General features: G+C 43.4%; 1 protein-coding gene across 1 annotated transcript in view; it reads right to left on the bottom strand.

The window, feature by feature from the left end:
* The window catches only part of stx7 (syntaxin 7), a 52836-nt gene that overhangs the window by 15523 nt on the left and 14877 nt on the right, over positions 1-22436 (bottom strand). The window contains exons 3-5 of the mRNA XM_062978557.1: positions 5120-5189; positions 1922-2012; positions 29-166 (exon numbers count right to left, since the gene is read on the bottom strand). Of these exons, the coding sequence (XP_062834627.1) occupies positions 29-166; positions 1922-2012; positions 5120-5189 (299 nt within the window). The remainder of the gene's footprint in view (positions 1-28; positions 167-1921; positions 2013-5119; positions 5190-22436) is intronic.

The raw sequence follows: 22436 nt of genomic DNA, 5'->3' as shown, positions 1-22436 counted from the left end.
TAAGCAGAGTTAATTAATTTGTACTTACAGAAACTCTAGAGCTGGCTCGCACTCTTGCTACAAAATCTCTCTCTTTCTCAGCAGCTTGTCTTTGGACCCGCTGAAAGTTTGTAAGGGCTGTAGTGAACTCATTCACAAGGCGATCCTTCTGTATTTTTCTTTGACGCTAAAAAAGAAGGGGGGAAATTAGCATTGCAAAGCAGTTTTTCATCTGACCAGCTGAAACTCTGTAGAGCTTCCATTGTCCTTTTTTGGTTCAAAGCAGAAGCATAACAAACTTCTATGCAAGGTCTGGGCAAAGTGTGGTTCTGAGCTCATATGTAGTTTTTAGACATGTTTAAGCAACCCGATTCTGTATTCTCACCCAGCATACCAGAATTGGCCTCTTTCTGGCAATAAGTAGATTGAAATGCTTCTGTTGGAAGTCTCTAGGAGCACTGGCACACCATTTTAAAAGTTTATGGTCCTCCATCTACTCTCTGCTATAATTTTTTTTTAAGTCGAAGAGGATTTCCAATCACTTCTAGGGGTATTTGTATGTCTTCTGACATTTTTTTTTGCAGTTCCTGCAACCTCCAGGTGATGCTGAAGAGAAAACAGCTCTGCCAAAGTTGCCCATCCCAGCAATTCACATAGAAAAAAATCCCCTGATGACCACAAAAGATCTTTAAGTCTCAAGTGGATAAACAATTAAGTCATTTCAAAACATTTCCATCCTTCTTTCAAACATACAGTACTGTTAAGCACATATAGTTCTGGCCTTTGAGGACTGAAAGGTAGTGCTCCTTTTAAAGTTGAAGAAATCAAAGATAAGCAACTGGGTGTCCTCCAGATGTTTAGGACTAGAACATTCTAGTTGGGTGAACAACTGGAAGCTATTGACCCAAATGTCTAGAGGGCAACATGTTTATTTATACCTGTAATAATGTCTTGTGCATTAATGAAATGCACCTCAAACTATGAATGCCTCACAGCAGATGTTCAGCACTTGTACAAGCAGATGATTATGGATAATACCATCCTCTGTATGTGAGTAGCAGTAGTGTGTGAAAGGAAGCCCGGAAGTGTTATACAATGCATTCAAGACAGTATAGTAGTAGGAGGCTGCACAGTTTAAACCTGGGATTCCCATTGTTAATCATGCAATCCTAGTCACACCTTTATCCCTGATATCTAGCAGCAATTCAAGAGAGGTACCAAGTTCATTACTAATTAAATAAAGCTAATGGTTAACTGAACATCTGTTTCTGCTCAAAATGTTGAGCTGAGATCTGTGATTTAACCTCTGCCCTTTTTGTAAACAGTGCGACAAGGACAAGTCCTTGTAATAAATCAATTCTCTAGAATTTTGGGCTGGAGCGAAGTTATCCAGACAGCAGTGACCACTTGTGGAACCACTTGAGATCCTAAATGCCATGCAGTGTGTGTTAGAGCAATAATAAAATAAAATCTGTACTGACAATGGACAGATGATAGGATTTTTTTTCTATTACGAACACATTTATTATTTTCCTTTTACAACCTAAAGCAGACCTGATGACTGAGTAGTCATTTCTAAGAGCAGTTTGCTCCAAAGTCACATTTTGGATCCAATGCACATGCACAGTGTAAACAGAAAGATTACAATGCTGCACATATTTAGGCTGCTTAAACCCCACTAATGTCAACAGGATTTAAGAAGCATAGCTGTGCACAAGACTGCAGTCAATGTGATTAAAATGATCATAATCCAAGTGCCTGCACCAGAATAAATCCTATAATCCTAACAGTTCAGAAATGCTTGGCCCTTTAATTACATCAAATACTACTAAGTTTTGTCAATGCTTTGCATTTAATATGCTGCAGAAGAACATATACAAACTGTAGAAAGAAAAATGCATTTTTAAACATATGCACAAGATTTTTTTTTCATATCTTATACCTGTAAATTTATTGAAGGCAGAGATCCAAATTCCTTAATGTATTTGTCTGTCTCTTTGGCAAGTTGGTTTGTATACTGCTGTTTTTGCTGCCTAAAACAGAAATTTACACTCAATTACTGTATTCAGGAAAGGCACTTATAGTACTCAATGTTTGTCAAGTGTCTCTTGACTTCAGTTCCATGGAAGCCAAGAGCAAAGAACTACAAAGGAACAGATTTTGTTGAAATTGTGATTGGTTATTCAATGAAGATTACTGATGAATCTTGACTGCTGAGTCAGCATATTTTATGCAAATATTCACCAGGGAGGTAGGAAAGAATTACAGTAATGGTGAAAAAGTTCTCCTTGTATGAAAATATACAGCAAGGTCACCATTTAGATTTCAGTTTCAATTTTAAAGCAAGATTTGTCCCATTCCTTAAATTAGGCTTTCTAAAGTCAGCCACGCTAAGAAACAACTAAGAATGAAAAAGAGTACATCTCTAGTTTCTGCAGTTGAAAAAAAAATGGGTTAATCATGTGCTTAAAATTTTTTGCTGGCTGTGTGCCTTCAGGTTTTTTATGACTTATGACAATAAGAGAACCTGCCAAGGATTTTCTTGGCAAGATTTGTTCAGAGGGACTTGCCTTTGCCTTCCTTTGAGGCTGAGAGTGTGGCTTGCCCAAAATCATCCAGTGGGTTTTCATGGACCAATGGAGATTTGAACCCTGGTCCCCAGAAATATAGTCCAGCTTGTGATTAGGATTCTAGCAAGAAGACTATTAAAATGACTAATTATTAGATATATAAGGCTGCCCATTCCAAATTTACCATATCGATCAGAAAGGAAGTCTGAGTAGAGAACGATGGCAATAAGCACATTTTCTGTCTTGAACTCCAGGCACTGATATTTCCGATTACTCTGACCAAGTCTTGGCATTCAAGTCCACATCATATTTGGTAGAGAGCATTTGTGACACAGCAGAATGATGCAAATAATTGTGTGCTTTCCCTATAAAATCTCACTTATGAACAGAGCACAAAAAGTTATCATATATACTTGTGTAAGTTGAAAGATTTTTGAGAAAAAAATCTACCCCAAATTCCTGGGTTGACTTATCAATGGGTCAGTGTTGGATCAACATTGAAGAGTTTGATGAGTTTTGCGCTACTCACCATTTTGGGTGCTTGGGGTAGAGCAGAGCAGAGCAGGGGTGGCCATTTTTAATAGGGTCTCACTGTATAAGCCTTGTGAGGCTTGGCAGGTGAGGTTTATGCAATAAGTCTCTATTAAAAATGGCTCATGAGGTGAGTCTTGAGCAGTAGCCCCCCCCCCCCCAAAATAGCCAATGCTGGTCAGCTCCACCTGAAGTGCACAAAATAGTGTGTGTGACACATTCTTCATTGCTAATGAATGCTTCTTGGGCCAAAAAAAAAAAGGTAGGGAAGGGGGGGCTGCTTTTTAAAAATCAATTTTGGCAAGGATGGAGTAATGAGGTGGGAGCACTTCTTCTAAGAAATGCCAAGAGGAGTTTTTCACCCCCCCCCCCAATTTCTTGTCACTGTATTTGCAATAGGTCCCGGGGGCCGGATGCGGTTCCCTGGGTGCTTACCTCTGGACCTCCTTATTTTCCCTGTCCTCTTGGCATAAGGAAGTGGTAGCCCGCTGCCTCCTTATGCAGAAAGGACGGGGGAGGAAAGCACACAGCAGCTGAGAGCCCTCAGGACCACTTTCAGCTACCATGTGTCTCGCCCCCCTCCCGGCATAAGAACAGTGTGAACAGCCCCATCCTTATGCCGGGAGGATGGCTCAAGGAAGGCACACAGTAGCTGAGAGCCCTCCGGAGCGCTCTTGGATGTCGCCTGTCTTGCTCTCCTCCCAGCATAATGCTGAGAGGACAGTTTGAAGATTGGGGCAGTCGCAGCATATCTAATTTTCCTCCCGGCATAAGGATGGGATAAGCAGCCCCATACTTATGCCAGGAGGACAACCTGAGGATGACCTGGGCCCTGCCCCTCCTCTCCTGGCCCTGTCCTCTCTCAGACCCTCCCCCTCCTGGGTCCATTCCACCGACCGTGTGTACAGCCTCCCTCCCTCCTGGCCCAGCTCAGCCCACAAGGCAAAAAAGTTTGTCCATGCCTGAGATAGAGGTATGTTGCTTTCCTTGCTCTTCTCCCCACCGCCTTTTTTCTCATTCACATTCTTTTGTTTTTCCTGATTTAATATTCATTTTCCCATTTGTATTTGTATAAACCTAGAACTTTTAATGTGCATACCCCTCATACTGTAATCTTTCAGATAATCCAGTAATTCCCAACCTTTGGTCTTCCAGGTGTTTTGGACTTCAACTCCCACACTTCCTAACAGCTGGTAACCTGGCTGGGATTTCTGGGAGCTGAAGTCCTGATGGACCAATGGCGGGAACCACTGAGATAAACAAATATTCTCCTTTTCTTGCGCTCTTCCTATTAATGTTGCCCCTTTTTGCATTTTTAAAGGAGAGAATTGTTTGCTATGTGCCCATAAATTTTGTCCTCAACTTATCCATGGGCCATAGGAAAAAACCATAGTTTTGGTTCCAAAACCTGTCCTCAACTTATACACGAGATTGACTTATGCATAATTTTAAATACTAAATATTATGACAGAAAACTGGCTGTATGGTTAAATGCAACTATATTTTTAAAGTTTTCACTTGAACAGATTTTAAATCTTACTATCTGCTCACCCCACAAATGCACCAATGATATCTATAAACACTACTCAGAGTAAGTAATACACTTCTATTTGGATGCCCCTATCCCGATCAACCAATGTAATATTTTGGCATACACTCCTCCTTTTTATGTCATACTATACAAAATATTTATATCAGTTATGAAACACAACTTGCTAACTGTGAAAAATCCTAATTGTAGCAATTTCCAAATCTCTAAAAACAGCAAATATGAAAAGGGTTTAAACTCTCAAAAGCAAATCAGCTTTTGTTAGCTTTGTATGTTGTTGTTTCCCATAACATCTGTGTGATTGATAGTGTCAATAATGCAACTTGGGGGATGAACAAGTCAACATATAAACAGAATTTGTTCCCACACAACCCTTTCTTTTTGTTCCTCATTGTTTTAAAGCTGCTGAGAAATTTGGTAAGGCAACAACATATAGTGAGAATGTATCCTCAATGTAGTCAAATTAAAGGTCATCTCATGAAGCACTTACAGCTGTTGCCGCAATTCATGCGTGTCTTGTGGTGTTCCAAGTTGACTTAGTACTCTTTGTATTTCTGCAGCTGTTCACAAAAAAGAGGAAGAGAGGTTTTTTTTTTGTAAATGATACATTTCCTCCACAATTTCATGCATTTCTAATTGACGATTACGAAACTTACACTGTGGTAGGTTAAATTCAGCACAACTACTGAAGTTATGCACACACATACCAAAAACAAAATCACAGTACAAGCCGAGTTCATTTTAAAATATACCACATTTTAAAACTTAACATTTACTGCAATATAAGTGTTGCAAAAATAACTGCCAATGTGTTTAGGTACTAAGGGAAAGATAACTTCAGAACATTTTCAGATTCTCAGAAAAATAACCTGCATTTAAAAGGCAACTTGATCTTCCTTTCACTTCAAGTACAATAATACATAAGGACATTTCAACAAAAAAGAGACACAACAAAAAGGCAGTTTTCAATCGCTCTTTCTCAGCACTGAATATATGAATAAAGCATGCAGAACCAGAAATCACAGGTGCTGCACCTATCCTTGTACAAGATGCTGTTAGTGTAAAAACAATCCAGAATAACAGGGGCTCCAAAGTGAATGTTTGATATTTATCATCCACTTTGCCACAGTGGCGCAATGGGTTAAACCCTTGTACTACTGTACTGCTGACCTGAAGGTTGGCAATTTGAATCCAGGGGACGAGGTGACCTCCCGCTGTTAGCTCTAGCTTCTGCCAACCTAGCAGTTCAAAAACATGCAAATGCAGGTAGATAAATAGGTACTGCTTCAGCAGGAAAAAGGCAAAAAGGCACTCCAAGTAGTCATGCTGGCCACACAATCAAGAGGTGTCTATGGACAACGCAGGCTCCCCAGCTTGGTAATGGAGAAGAGCACCTCCCCCAAAGCCAGAGATTATCACTGCCTCCAGAGCTGGAAATGAAAGGAGAAGCCTTTGCCTTTGTCTGTGTCTTTGTGTTTCATTATATTTCATTGTAACAAGGCATTGACTGTGTTCCTGTGTCTGTTTATCTGCTGCAATCCACTCTAAGTCTCTTTGGGCAGAAGGGCGGAATATAAATAAATTATTATTATTATTATTATTAGTAATACATGAATTAAAAGCAGATTATATTGATTTTTGAAGCAGAGCTGGTTTAAAAGGATCAATGTGGTAAATGGACTCATAAGCTTGATAGTCATGTGAGTAATATGACAACTAGAGCAGGGGATGTGATCAGTGAGCCTCCCTTCCTTCAATCTTAACATACAGGCAGTCCCTAAATTACAAACTAATAATAATAATTGAAAAAACTTTATTTATACTCTGCCACCATCTCCCCGTGGGGACTCGGGGCGGCTCACATGGGCCAAAGCCCGATCAGCATACTTTACAAAAACAACAGCATAAATACATTACACAATATACAAAAGATAAAACACAATAAGGCAATAAAACAAGAGTTAATACAACAGTAATAATATCAATCAATCATCAAGTACAATTCAGTCAACTTCATAGATGGGGGAACTGCAGCAGCAATATTAAAAAAAAGCATCATCAGATTAAAATACCCAAATAAAAGGGACCTAATAAAATTCAGGATAGAATTATAATGTCAACTGAGGCTGGTCATTCAGTGACTGTCTCACCAAAGGCCAAACTAAACATCCAAGTCTTGTTTCTTGAAGAAGGGGGGCCACAGCCGAGAACATCCGATTTACAAACAACTCCCAGTTAAGAATGGGAGTGAAACAACAGGAAGTGAGATAAATCTACACCTCAGGAAATTTACTCTTGGAAGAGTTTATCATGGGGAAAAGGTGTCTCCACTAAAGCTTTCTCACTAGTGCTTGTTTCCACAAAAAGCAATTTTTTTTTCAAAACCCAGTGATCAAAGGGACAGAAAGTGAGGTGAGATCGTCTAAACAGGGGCACAGACAGCAAAAAAAACAAAAACAAAAAAAAAAACACCACAGGGATATTACCCTTTCCCTATGATGTCCAAAGCTTTTATTTCTCTGGTTACATTTATAAAATGTACCTGTTCCGACTTACATACAAATTCAATTTAATAGCAAACCTACAGGAGCTATCTTGCTCAGAACTTGGGAACTGCCTGCATATCCACTTGCCTGAGCCACTCACTGTTCCATACCTGCTCTGTTTGCAAGATCTCCAGAAACAAGTAAAATATCACAAAGAGGACTCTAAAGTCTACAATTTGGTCATCTTAGTTTACAATATAAAATATATGATTTTAGTGTATCATAATCAATCTGTATTAAGAAAATGCAAACACATTTTACTACTGGAGGACAGCTGAACCTGTTTCCTATGTTCTGACTATCATATTAATACAGCCTTGTCTATTGTCATTAAGAATGACATCAATTGTATTCTAAAATATTGAGAGATCACCCCATTAGCTCAGGAGTAAGCTATCGAGAAGATTTGTTGTCGTTGCATGTCTTTGAGGCTACCCCTAAGGAAATAACACAGAGAGACTCAGCACATGACACTATGGCTCAGAATAATTGGCTTTCAAGAGAGGTCCAAAGTTCTCCAAGATGAAAACACATGTTGTTCTCTGGAGTTTGTATTAGTATGGTTAAAATTTACTTTAAAAGATGATTTCAGAAGCTGCACCAAAGTTACACTATTTTAAGTACTATACTCAATTTCATCTACAGATCAGTATGGGTTTTTTTTTATCCTGAAGGCAAAAGAGCAAGTAAGACGTGAACTACCAAAAACAATTACTCCAACTGCCTACTTTTTAAAAAGAAATTAAAGTGGCACATTTGAAAGATAAATGCCATCTCTTGAAATGTTGTTGACTCTCTAACCTCCACTCTGTTTAATCTGGAGAAGTCTTATTTAAATCAACATTTCTAATCTAGACCATTTACTTACAATGAAATTACAGTGAAGGTTCTGCCAACATTACATACATTTAGGAATGAAATAGACGTCATTCATTACTATTTCTTCTGAATGAGCGCCACCTGCTGGCCATCTTGAGAGAGGCACTCTAAGCCAGCAAAAGTATATTAACATGAAGTGCTATTAAGTGCCATCAAGTCCACGTGAACTTATTATGGTGATCCTATGAAAGTAAAAACTCCAAGTCACCCTGTCATCATCAGCCCTGCTCAGCTCCTACAGATTCAGGGCCATGGCTTCCTTGATTGAATCTATACAGCTATAATGCAGTCTTCCTCTTTTCCTGCTGCCTTTTGACTTACCATGCAGTATTTTCTAGTGTTTTGGACTTCAACTCCCATAATTCCTAACAGCCTACCAGCTGTTAGGAATTGTGGGATTTGAAGTCCAAAACACCTGGAGAGCCGAAGTTTGCCCATGCCTGTTCTAGTGAGTCATGTCTTCTCATGGTATGTATAATTCTCTTAGTTTCGTCAGAGTTTAGGTTTGACTTGTTCTAAGGCCCATTTATTTGCCTTTTTTAAAGTAGTCCACATTATACACAGAACTCTTCTCCAGCACTACATTTCAAATTAGAGGATTCTCGTCTTAACAGCTTTCTTCACTGTCTAGCTTTCACAACCATACATCGAAACTGGAACAGTCTCAATTTATGGAGGAGCATTAGAACAGTCAGATAGAGATCTCTAATGGACAATTTTAACTTTGGGATTCAATTATATATCTTTACACGTTGGGATCTTGTCCTTCATCGTTGCCCTTCCAAGTCCTAGATTTCTTCTGGTTTCTTGACTGCAGTCTCCATTATGATAAATGATTCAATCAAGGTGTGGAAAATCTTGAACTATTTCAGCATCTTCATCAGGTAGTGACCTCTCTTCCCGTTCACGTAATGTACGATCCTGGCAACCCCCTACCACAGCAACACTACCTAACAAAAAGACTCTATGAGGACAGCACAGGGAATTCAACAACAGCCCAAAGACTAAATACGTACATTATACAATTATTTCAAGAATTGTGCAGCACATTTCGTTTAGAAGAGTTGTATGGATATTGTGAACTGTTAAAATAAAGTTGGTCCACCATAATTGTGGGTTTAACTTTCAAAGATTTGATTTTTTTTGGTGGAGTACTTGCTACCACCGCCACCACCCCATTGCCATCATATGACATTTTATAAGTCCTGCCTCATATTTCCAGTCCTTCTATAACCCTCACAAGATTGAGAGACATTGGGAATCTGAGATGAGGCTTATAAATCCCTATTAAAAATTGGTATAGGGCAGCAAGGGATGCAGCAGCAGGCCCTGTCAACCATCTGTTTCTGGAAATGAAGGTGGATCGAATCCATGGATTGTATTGCGTTTTTGTATATATTAAATGGGAGGGGGGGGGGCTTACAATATTAATTTTTCAATTTTTGTATCAACCCTGTTGCCTTCACTCTGCAAATGTGAAGAGCTGAATGTAAATGAATCCTAGAGTAAATCAGGTCTGAACTCTCCCTGCATTTCTAGAAGCTAGATGATTAGGGACGTTTTCCCACCAGCATTAAAGAACGGAGGCTATCATTAGGCAATTGTCTGAGTTGCTCCTGCAGGATTCTGGGAAATGTAGTTCAGGGAGTTCTCAGCTAGAGAGGTCCTCGGCCTCCCTAAATTCATTCCCCAGAATTCTGCAGGAGCAGATTGGACTATTGGCCTCTGTTCTATAATGATGGTGGGAAAACATCCTAAGGCTATCATGGCTTTGACCTATCATTGGACAAGTGACTCAATGGAAAGGATAATAATGTTCAGCAAAGTAGAAGGCAGTAGGAAAAGAGGAAGACTGCACCACACGTGGATTGGCACAATCAAAGAAGCAAGAGCCTTGAGTCTGCAAGACCTGAGCGGAACTTTTGATGACCAGGATTCTTGGAGGCCTCCCATTCATAAGGTAACCATATTATCAACAAATAATTACAGAATACAACAAAAAATGCAAACTTTGTTTGCAATGTCTCCCTAAAAGGCAAAAAATAGTTCTATTGCTATTTGAGGGGTATATTGTGCATCTGATGTGGGGAAAACAGCAAGTCAGTTACATTTTACTTCCCATATTTTCTTCTAAAGTATGAGATGAAAATAACAAGCACATATTACCTTCCTTCCTTATACACCCAAGATAAAGGTAAATATAAAATAAATATAATTATCCCTCCATGTCTTCATATAAAATAACATGGGAGTCTCCCCTTTTCACTGCTTCCAGGCTATAGTTTGAAAACTCTGTCTGCAATCTGGAGAGCAGTGTTTCCAAACACCAAAGCTCTAGATTCAGAACATGTGACATCTGGAAGCCAGTTTGGGATCAGCTATGCCATTGTTGATCTGTGTCAGGAAACTGAACAACAGGAAGAAAATAATCTTCCTCTTGTTTGTTATTTCACAATATGCCTCTCACTTCAAGCAAACTGGTTCTCTGATCTTTCCTTTCAGGTTTAGCATCCTATTGCTGAACCACATGCAGGCTCCTCTATAAATCAGGCCAAGAAACTGCCAGGGGTTAGCAGAAAACACTGATCTTTCATGATGAATCCCTACTCCCATCCCTTCAGTTTTTATGACTTAAACTATTTTAATTCAAAATATCACCCATTCTGCTATGTGTTTTGGGTGGCCCTCAAGCCCTTTTAGGCATTTGCGTTGGTTTCTAAAGCTAAAAAGGTTGTTCTGATTAAATATTGATAGAAAAAATCCCTCTGGCCTACAGCAGCTGATGTGAGCGTGGACAAAGTGCCCCCAAGTTATTTAAAAAAAAAATAAGGGGGGAGTTGCTAGAGTTGTTAAGAATGGTACCAGGGCCATATTTGGCTTTTGTCCTGCACTTGTTAATGGCATGTCTGTGCTTTCAAGTCACTGGTCAACTTATGGCCAACTTGTGAATGTCATAGAGCTTCCTTAGCTCTTACTCTAAACAAGCAATGTCAGGCACTTGGGAAGAGGCCCCTCGACCTCCTCTAGCCCCGCCCCCTTCTCTAGCCCCACCCCCTGTGTCCTGGCAGGTGCCGCAGGGCAGGGATAGAAGCTCAGCCCTGCCTCAGAGCTTGTAACTCCGCCCATCCCAGTCCTGGCCACCCATTTGTGGTCCCACCCACCTCCCCCTCCCAGCCCTGCATCTTGGACTAGGGGAGAAGCTCAGCCCCGCCTTCTTGAGCAGGAGCCACGCCCACCCCTCTAAGCCATGCCCCCCTTTCCATGGGGTGCTGAGTAATATTTTTTCTGGAAAGGGGGAGGTAGGCCAAATAAGTTTGGGAACTACTGGATTAGATCTTAAATTCCTCTTTTATGTCTCAACTAGTTTCACATGCAGACCTTAGATTAGGTTGAGCCACCCACCCTAGATGTAAATGATTCTGAACTCAACCCCCCTCCCAAAAAAACCACTGCCTTTTCTTTAGAGAGGTATATGGCTAATATGTCCCAATTATATCATCACTGAGATCCACTGAGGTCCTCTGGAGATCTCAATACTGTTATTATTATTTTAAGTCTGGTTATGGAGACAGCTAGATTTCTCTTATTCTGCTTGCTCCTTGTGGCACACATAATAGACGGGGCAGAGGAGGAAAGGAGTACCAATCTCTGCAGGGTCCAAAAAATGATGCACGCATAACACATGCCATTAACACAGTGGTTCCCAATCTTTTTGACCAGGCACCACTTGACCAGGAACCACTTTGACCAAGGCTGAACAGGGAATAGGGTTACAGCCTGTGTTGGACGGGGTCACACTCCCCCTGAAGATACAGGTTCACAGTCTGGGTGTTCTCCTGGACTCATCGCTGAGCCTGGAGCCCCAGGTTTCAGCGGTGGCCAGGGGAGCATTTGCACAACTAAGACTTGTGCGCCAGCTGCGCCCATTCCTTGGGAGGTCTGACTTGACCACACTCTGGTTACATCCCATTTGGACTACTGCAACGCCCTGTACGTGGGGTTGCCTTTGAAGACGACGCGGAAGCTCCAACTAGTACAACGGGCGGCAGCCAGATTAATAACTGGGGCAGCTTACAGGGAGCGTACAATTCCCTCGTTAAACCAGCTCCACTGGCTGCTGATATGCTACCGAGCCCAATTCAAAGTGCTGGTTTTGACCTATAAAGCCCTAAATGGTTCTGGCCCAATCTACTTGTCTGAACGTATCTCCTCCTATGAGCCAGCAAGATCCCTGAGATCATCTGGAGAGGCCCTGCTCTCGGTCCCACCTGCCACAGAGGCGCGGCTGGTGGGAACGAGGGGCAGGGCCTTCTCGGTGGTGGCTCCTCGGCTGTGGAACACCCTCCCAAGAGAGATGCGACAAATTCCAACTTTGTTGGGCTTCAGAAAAGCCCTAAAAACATGGCTGTGTGCCCAGGCTTTTAATCAATAAATGGCGAAGATGACAAGGACTGAACTACGGATAAAGCATGAGGATGAACGGATTTGATTTTATGTTTGAAATTTATATTTTGTAATTTATAATGTATTTTAATAGTTGTAACTGTTTTATGCACGGTTTTATATTGATTTGTATGGGCATCGAATTGCTGCCATTATTGTAAGCTGCCCTGAGTCCCTTCTGGTGAGAAGAGCGAGATATAAATGTGAGAAATAAATAAATAAATACCCCACCCCCGTGTTCTAACATGCACCTCAGGGAAGGTATACAGAGGCTCAGCTCTGTCTTGTGCTCTTGGGAAGAGGCCCCGCCCCTGCCCCTAGCCCTGCCCTTTAGTCCTAAAAGGCCTCTCAGGAGAGGTATAGAGGCTCAGCCCTGTCTCAGGCTCTTGGAAGGAGGCCCTACCCCCTTCCCTAGCTCTGCCCTCTGTGTCCCAACAAGTGCCTCAGGAGAGGTATAGATTCTCAGCCCTGTCTCGGGCTCTTGGGAAGAAACCACACCCACTCCTCTAGCTCCGCCCCCTCTGTTCTAACAGATGCCTCAGGTGCTCAGCCCTGTCTCCGGCACTTGGGAAGAGGTCCTGCCCCTCCTCTGGCCCCGCCCTAATAGCTGCTATCACTGTCCCCCTGGATCGCTGCAGCGCCCACCAGGGGGTGGTAGCGCCCACTTTGGGAATTACTGATCTAATCAGAAGATGCTATGGTTTTTAACTTTGAATATGTTTGATGGATTTTAACTGAATTTTAAATACTGTTTTATTGTTTGTATATTTTAAATTGGATACCAATGCTTTTATGTCAAGCCGCTTTGCATCCCCTTTGGGGAGATAAAGTGGGGCAAATAATAATAATAATAATAATAGTAATAGTAATAATAATAATAATGGCTACAGTATGCAATACACAGCAATTTCTATTTTTGCTGTTTAAGTAACAGTAATCGGCCAGCATCTTATGATGGAGTAGTAGCCACCTCACTCTGCCTAATCGTAGGCTGGCCCTAACTCAAACTTATGTGAATCATTTGGGGAAAAGAGACAGAACTATTTTTTTTCCAATTTAGAAACCTTTCCTTATTTTTTATTTATTTATTTATTTATTTATTTTTATATCTTACCCTCTCTCCCTCATTGAGGGACTCAATGATTCTTATATGGAGGATTCTTCCTGTTCCCCATAAATTACTATTTAAGCATTGTTTACTATCTGATTGGAGTAATGCCCAATCTATTTACTGAGATTTGAATAAGTAGTCCAGAAATGTATATTTTATGAAGACATCACATGTCAACCAGACATTAAGTCTAATAGAAGGGAAAGAGGCCACATCATGAGATCGAATGAGTCACTAGAAAATATGATAATGCTTGGTAAAGTGGAGGGCAATAAGGAAAAAGGAGGGCTGCATCCCAATTGCAGAGACTCAGTTACTGAGGCTGCGATCCTGGCAGTTGGTGACAGGGTAACTTAGAGGTCTCTCATTTATAGGGTCACTATAAGTTGAAGGCAGCAAATAACAACCACAATAAAAGGAAGTATTTACATACAGGGACAGGGTAACTACCCTCAGCCTTTTACAGTTCAACAGGTTTGGCAGGACTCTGATGTTGTCTGCTTTAAGAGTACACCATTCTGATGTACATGTGTATGCACCTGTGTGAGCACACCTTCAAGTCACCTGTCAACTCATGGTGTCCCTATACATTTCATAGCTTTTTTTTAGGCAAGGGGCACTTGCTTTAGAGGGGTTTGCCAATTATTTCTTCTGAATTATAGTTAACAGCACCTTGATGGTCCCCTATCTAAGCACTAACAAGGCCTGATGCTGCTTAGCTGTCAAGATCAGACAGGATCTGATGCCTTTAGGACATTTAGACTCCTTGGTGGGATATATACTCTCAGCAAATATGTAGATATGTAATGGGGGAAATAGTGCTAAGATTAGCCTTGTATGGTAGCCATATTCTAGAAAATGTAATGATCTCAGGAACACCTTGTGCTGCAAAGTAACCTGAAAGCTCTTTCTCCAAAAAAAGCTCTTGAATTTTTGAAAGCAAGATGGCAAGCAGGTAACATTTTCTTTCCCTACCTAACATTTGCTGCTAACAAAAAAGGGTCTATTTAAAGCCATGTCCTGACATTCACCACCACATTAATAACCTTAAAAGCATTAGTATTTCCAACTCTGTAATCACAACAGAAAGGAGACATATTTAAAAGTTTTTTTTCAAACACTTAAGGTCACTAAATGCACAGAATCAAGGTTTATCACTATTTCATCCTTGACCTGCATATAAGAGGTGCCATTGGGTTATAGTCAAGTAGCTAAAGCACTTCTGTGTCATCAACTCCTAGTTAGCTAATTAATCTGAAGGGTGTTCTCTTATTCTTCCATCATAAAAGGTAATGGTTTAAATGTTCTGATCATCTCAGGAAGTTAAAATGAAATGTGTTGGTTTCTTACCCATAATGAACAGCACTTAATATACATAGACACCTTATTTAATAAAGTACAGTAGGTGTGGTCTTAGGTATTACTTGATGAACAGAAAATTTGGCACCAGAGGTAGAAATGCCACAGAAAAACAGGGATAGGTTCCTACACTACAAACAGGAAGGGACAGTGTGTTAAACAGCCTAATCAATCAGCTTTTTTGCTTTTCCTTTCTGTTTTACTATTCATATATGCTGAACAAGGAACTATGGAGGCAGCTGTGGTTTATTTTGTCTTGTTTAGGCAGGCATACACAATTCAGCAAAATGGCTAGAGCAACATTCAGTTCTATTTCAGATCAAGGTTTATCACATTCCTTACTTTAAACACCGGGCTGCAATCCAACATCAAAAGTTTGTGTTTCTTCAGCCTTCCATTAACACCTTCCTAATGCCTGTGCTGCTAAAAAAAACCCCACTTTCAACTAGGAAGAGGATGAGAATAAAAGGAGATCTCGACATGTGTAAAAAGACTGTACAGTGGCCCTTGGTATCCTCCAGGGTTTGGTTCCAGCAATGCCTATGGATATTAAAATCTGTATACCATTATGTGGTATTGTACCCCTTATTATATAAAATGGCAAAATCAAGGCTTGCTTTTGGAATTTTAAAAAAATATTTTCAAGCAGTTTATAGTTGAGGGCCATCTGTACTAGAAAACTGCTAGAAACCAAAGGTTCATGGGATGATCTGTGACAACAAAATACAGTCATTTTGCCAAAGTGAAGCAGTTCTTGGTCTGGTCAGCAATACAAAGGATCTAATGACTTCTGTCCAAGTGGCAGAACACTTCTGTTTGTACAAGATAGTTCCTTCGACTCCTTTTACTTCCCCGTCCTCCTGCAACTCATCACGCTCTACTCCATTTCATTCCAAGGAGTCCCATGACCCCAGAGAGCAGTATTGTTAGGGGAAAGCCTGAAAAGTCCTGTTGTGCAAGTGGTGTTTCACTCATCATTTCTCCAACCAAACCAATGTATTAAGATTAAAGGAAAGGTAAAAAAATTATAATTAGCAAATATATGGAGCCTGTGACAGAGAATTACAGAAGCAGTATCCCTTACTGTCACGACCCAGGCTGCAGAGCACCAATAACCATACACAGAGGCCAGAATCTATCTAATATCTTTATTGAAGGAATATATAAAGTTAATAAAAACAAGTGTAGAAAATAGTCCAGAAATTAGACCTTTCAGGAAAGGTCAGAATTAGTCCAAAAAAGCAATGTCAAATAAGAAATATTAAGGTCCAAAGTTGTAATCCAATAACCGAAACACTCACTTTGCCAAGCAAAGTGAGGGGAGATGACAAGGTCCTTTAGTCCATGAAACTTGAGCGAGGCTAGGAAATAACTTGATACTTGAAACAAGGCTTGAACGTGGAACAAGGTAACTAAGAACAAGAACAAGGTCCGTGGAATAACTTGGTAAAATCCGTGAAACAAGGCAAGGATTGATCCTGGGAAACAAGGCAAGGTCCGTAGATAAACAAAGGCTGGGAAGCAAGGCGAAGGCTGGATAGCAAGGCAAGGCTTGAGCAGGAGCGAGGCTTGAATCGGAGCGCGCTTCCAGACACAACTCGCTCCGTAGGCTGACGAATTGACTCCGCGAAGTTACTACGCGGGCAAAACACCTAAATAGAGTCTAACTTTCCCGCCGAAGCAGTTCTCTGGGAAACAGAACCGAAAGCTAACCTCTGAGACCAGATGTGAGACTCCCCAAAGATTCTCACGAGAAGCAGTCTTAATTGGCCACATTCTTAGCTGCAATCCTGGCACTCCTGCGCGAAGCTGATTCCAAACTTCTCTGTTGTTTACAAAACTCCCGGCGCAAGAACACGGGAGAAGTAGACTCTGGGCTTGTTTGACATACTTCTGGGAGACAACTTTCCTGCAGGTGCAAGGTTCCCAGATCTGCCTGGGAAAGATCTGGTTGAGAGGAATCCAGTTCAGACTGGGAAGGTAAAAAACCCAAGTTTTCATCTTCATCAGGAATTACAATGTCCTGAGCAGGACTACAAGGCCCATGGGTCATCACACTATCCCCCTCCTCAAGGCCCCTCCCAAACTGGGGCCCTCTCCCCGAGGCGCGAGGTCGCGGTTTGGTGGGATAGGTCTGATGAAAGCGACGGGTTAGATCAGGAGCATGGACTGTGGAGGCGTCTTCCCAAGAGCGTTCCTCAGGGCCAAAACCCACCCAGTCAATGAGATATTGTAGGCGGCGGCGGTGAAAGCGAGAATCCAAAATGTCCTCAACCTCGAACTCCTCCTCCCCATCCATCAAAACAGGAGGGGGGGCCGGTTGGTCTGTATCAGGTCGCACACCATCCGCCGGAAGGAGCAGGGAACGGTGAAACACTGGGTGAATGCGCATTGAACGCGGAAGTTGGAGTTTGAAAGTCACGGGGTTTAATTGCGCCACCACTGGATAGGGGCCAATGAAACGGGCATCTAACTTCCGGCAAGGGCGGTGGGAGGGCAGAAAGCGAGTGGACAGGAAAACCCGATCTCCTACCTTGATTTCGGGGCCCGGCTGGCGATGTTTGTCAGCGTGGCGTTTATAGTCCTCCTTGGCTTGGTCCAGTTGCTGGAGCAAAAGTTGTTGCACCGCTGTGAGTTCCTGCAGCCAATCCTCTGCTGCGGGAACTTCTGAAGTTTCAATGACAGGGGGGAAGAAACGTGGATGGAAGCCGTAGTTTGCAAAGAACGGCGTTTCTTTTGTAGAAGCTTGAACTCCATTGTTGTAGGCAAACTCAGACAGTGGTAACAGAGAAGCCCAATTGTCCTGTTGATAGTTTACATAACAGCGAAGATACTGCTCCAAAGTGGCATTGGTGCGCTCCGTTTGCCCATCTGTTTGGGGATGATGAGCTGAAGATAAGCGAGAGTCTATGCCCAATAGTTTTTGTAGTGCCTTCCAAAAACGAGAGGTGAATTGAGATCCACGGTCTGTGACTAAACTCTTGGGCAATCCATGTAGTCTGAAAACATGTTGAAGAAATAGATCCGCAGTTTCTTTGGCCGTGGGGAGGCCTTCGCAGGGAATGAAATGGGCTAACTTGGTGAAAAGGTCCACCACCACTAGGATCGTGGTGAATCCACAGGAAGGTGGTAGGTCAGTGATGAAATCCGCGGAAATTATTTCCCATGGGCGAGATGGGGTAGGAAGGGGGTGTAAAAGCCCTGAGGGCTTCTCCCTTCGTATCTTGGAGCGCTGGCATACAGGGCAGGTGTTGACATATTTTTCCACATCCTTGCGGATCTTGGGCCACCAAAAATCCCTTAGGATCAAATGCATAGTTTTAAATAGTCCGAAGTGTCCTGCTGGTTTGCAGTCATGACACAGACGAAGCGCTTTTTCCCTGCCCGGTCCGGGTGGGATATAAACATGATTTCTATAGCAGAGCAGCCCATCTTTAAGCGAAAAGGGAAAATGCAGACCTTGGCGAAGTTGGTCCTGCGCCCAGGCATCTGCTTGCTGACTAGCCCTGATTTCTTGAGCACAGATGGGTCCTGGAGTAGGGGAAGTTGAACCAATGGGAATGGATTTGGTGTTCCCCACCGTGAGCGTGGCAAAGTTCTCGGGTTGTAGCAGTTGGGATTCAAAGGTCTCCTTGCGTCCTGCAGCGTATTCCGGTTTACGTGACAGGGCGTCTGCTTGCTTGGTTTGGGCTGGGGTCACATAATGGATCTGGAAGTTGAAACGTTCAAAGAATAAAGCCCAACGTTGCTGCCTCTGATTTAGTTTGCGGGCAGTTCTTAGATGTTCTAGATTACGATGATCAGTGTGGACTTCAATGGGAAATTTGGCCCCTTCTAGCCAATGTCTCCAAGTTTCAAAGGCTGCCTTTATGGCCAGTAGTTCCTTTTCCCAAATGGTGTAATTCCTCTCTGGTGTGGTTAGTTGACGAGAATAAAAGGCACAGGGGTGGAGGTGATCTCCCACCGGTTGTAAGAGTACAGCCCCAATTGCCACATCAGAGGCGTCCGCTTGCACCACAAAAGGGGTTCCAGGATTTGGGTGCTGTAGAATTGGCTGGGAGGTGAATAGTTTCTTTAGTTGCTGGAACCCTTTCTCTGCTTGATCAGTCCAGCGGAAAGGCTGCTTTCCACGGATGCAGCTAGTGATGGGGTCGGACCAGCGGGCAAAATCTGGAATGAACTTGCGGTAATAGTTCGCGAACCCCAAGAAACGCTGCACCTCTTTCTTGTTAGTTGGCGCCCGCCATTCCAATACTGCTGAAACCTTGGCTGGATCCATGGAAAGCCCTAGAGGCGAGATGCGGTAACCAAGGAAATCTACCTCTTGTAGATCAAAGGCGCATTTTTCCAGCTTGGCATAAAGTCCATGATCCCGCAATCGTTGTAACACCATTTTGACGTGGTTCTCATGTTCTGATTGTGATCTGGAAAACACCAAAAAATCGTCCAGGTAGATTATCAAGAACCTGTCTAGATAGTCCTGAAAAATGTCATTGACAAAATGCTGGAACGTTGCGGGGGCTCCGCATAAACCGAAATTCATAACTCGGGACTCAAATAATCCGAATTTGGTCTGGAAGGCGGTCTTCCACTCGTCCCCTTCCCTGATGCGAACTAAGTTGTAAGCCCCCCGAAGATCCAGCTTGGTGTAAACCTTGGCTCCTCGAAGCCGATCCAGTAGATCCGAGATTAAGGGCAGGGGATAGCTGTTCCGCTTGGTGATATTGTTCAATGCTCTGTAGTCCACCACCAAGCGTAGTTCCCCTGACTTCTTCTTCACAAACATCACTGGGGAGGCGGCTGGGGATTGAGAGGGTCTGATGAATCCCTTGCGAAGGTTTGTCTCTAGGAATTCCCTGAGAGCTTCTTGCTCTGGTTCAGTCAGGGAGTAGAGATGCCCTCGCGGGATCGGGGCCCCCTCCACCAAGTCAATGGCACAGTCATAAGGTCTATGTGGGGGTAATTTTTCGGCTTCTTTCTCATTGAATACATCCCAATACTCGGAGTACTTCTTTGGCAAGGTGATGATGGGCTCGGTGTCTGTGGCATGGCATACCTTGGCTACGAGGCAATGGTTTTGGCAGTACGGTGAAGTAAAGTGCAGTTCTCTGTTGGACCAGGAGATGTTAGGGTCGTGGAGAGTCAGCCATGGAATTCCCAAAATCACAGGGAAATGGGGAACCTCGGTAACAAAGAAGGAATTCTCTTCCATATGTTCCCTTATCCACATCCTGGTGGGTTCCGACCACTGACTTACGGGGCCCGTCTTGAGGGGACGGCCGTCTATGGCTTGCACCACACGGGCATTCTTGAAATCATGATATTGTAATCCCAGAGAGTCGGCATACTCTCTATCGATGAAATTGTTGGTAGCTCCAGAGTCTATCATGGCGTGGATCATGACGGGTCCCCTTTTTGCTGACCATAATGTGACCACGAGAAGGAACAGGACCCCGGTTGGCGGCTCTTGGATGGATTTTTTGACCGGGTTGGCGAGCCTCTCTACACCCGGTCGTTGGCTTCCCCCGCCGGCTGTGTGCCAGTCGGCTCAGAGGCCTTCGTCTCCGTGGAGGACGCCGCCGCAAGACGGGCGGCAGGCTTCCCTTTGGCTGGGCACTCTCTGGCGAAGTGGCCCCCGTTCCCGCAGTACCAGCAGAGGTTTAAGCGTTGACGACGGGCCTTCTCGGCGGCATCTAGTCTGGGACGCACATTGCCCAACTGCATCGGCACCTCCTCGCCTCCTCTGGGGTATGGGGTTGGCGGTGGGGGTCTCCACACCGGACGTGGCTGAACGCTGGCGGGAGCGGGGGGTTTTGCCCCGGCTCTACTGCCCTGGCCTCGAACCCACTGTTTCCTGTTGGCAATCATGACTTCAGCCCGTAGACATTGATCAATGAGTGCCTCGAGGGTCTGGGGAGGATCCACCTTGGAGATTTCTTCCAGCATTTCAATGTTGAGACCCTCCCGGAATTGTCCCCTGAGGGCTACATCGTTCCAGCCGGTGTTGTGGGCCAGCACTCGGAACTCGGCTATATACTGAGACATAGGTCTGTCTCCTTGGAGAAGGCGTCGGAGTTTGTGACCGGCTGCCTCCAAATTGTCCTCGATTCCCCAAGTCTCCTTGAGGTGGTCCAAGAAGTGTTGCGCTGATCTTAGGTGTGGAGAGGTTTGGTCGAACAGTGCCGTCGCCCAGTTGGCCGCTGGCCCGTCTAGAAGACTGTAAACCCATGCCACTTTGATGTCTTCTTGGGGAAACTCGGCAGCACGGGCCTCAAGATAAGCTTGACATTGGCGACGGAAGACATGAACCTTAGAAGCTTCTCCAGTAAACTTGGTTGGCAACGCCATGGCCGGGAGACGAATTCCGCGTTCCTTCAAACCCCTTATTTCTCCATCCTGTGCATTGAGCTTATCACGGATACGATCCACCTCTTCCTTGTCGATGGTGTAGGTAATCGGCTGGCCGCTCGGCCCAGGTACGACTCCGGTGGACATTCTGGCCGAGGTTAATTGGTGCTTAGGGGGGCGGAGTCAAACTGTCACGACCCAGGCTGCAGAGCACCAATAACCATACACAGAGGCCAGAATCTATCTAATATCTTTATTGAAGGAATATATAAAGTTAATAAAAACAAGTGTAGAAAATAGTCCAGAAATTAGACCTTTCAGGAAAGGTCAGAATTAGTCCAAAAAAGCAATGTCAAATAAGAAATATTAAGGTCCAAAGTTGTAATCCAATAACCGAAACACTCACTTTGCCAAGCAAAGTGAGGGGAGATGACAAGGTCCTTTAGTCCATGAAACTTGAGCGAGGCTAGGAAATAACTTGATACTTGAAACAAGGCTTGAACGTGGAACAAGGTAACTAAGAACAAGAACAAGGTCCGTGGAATAACTTGGTAAAATCCGTGAAACAAGGCAAGGATTGATCCTGGGAAACAAGGCAAGGTCCGTAGATAAACAAAGGCTGGGAAGCAAGGCGAAGGCTGGATAGCAAGGCAAGGCTTGAGCAGGAGCGAGGCTTGAATCGGAGCGCGCTTCCAGACACAACTCGCTCCGTAGGCTGACGAATTGACTCCGCGAAGTTACTACGCGGGCAAAACACCTAAATAGAGTCTAACTTTCCCGCCGAAGCAGTTCTCTGGGAAACAGAACCGAAAGCTAACCTCTGAGACCAGATGTGAGACTCCCCAAAGATTCTCACGAGAAGCAGTCTTAATTGGCCACATTCTTAGCTGCAATCCTGGCACTCCTGCGCGAAGCTGATTCCAAACTTCTCTGTTGTTTACAAAACTCCCGGCGCAAGAACACGGGAGAAGTAGACTCTGGGCTTGTTTGACATACTTCTGGGAGACAACTTTCCTGCAGGTGCAAGGTTCCCAGATCTGCCTGGGAAAGATCTGGTTGAGAGGAATCCAGTTCAGACTGGGAAGGTAAAAAACCCAAGTTTTCATCTTCATCAGGAATTA

The sequence above is a fragment of the Anolis carolinensis genome, chromosome 1 (genome assembly GCF_035594765.1).
Source record: "Anolis carolinensis isolate JA03-04 chromosome 1, rAnoCar3.1.pri, whole genome shotgun sequence".
In the NCBI taxonomy this organism is placed as follows: Eukaryota; Metazoa; Chordata; class Lepidosauria; order Squamata; family Dactyloidae; genus Anolis; species Anolis carolinensis.
Note: the sequence above shows the minus strand (reverse complement) of the source record. Positions and strands in the feature narration are given on the sequence as shown.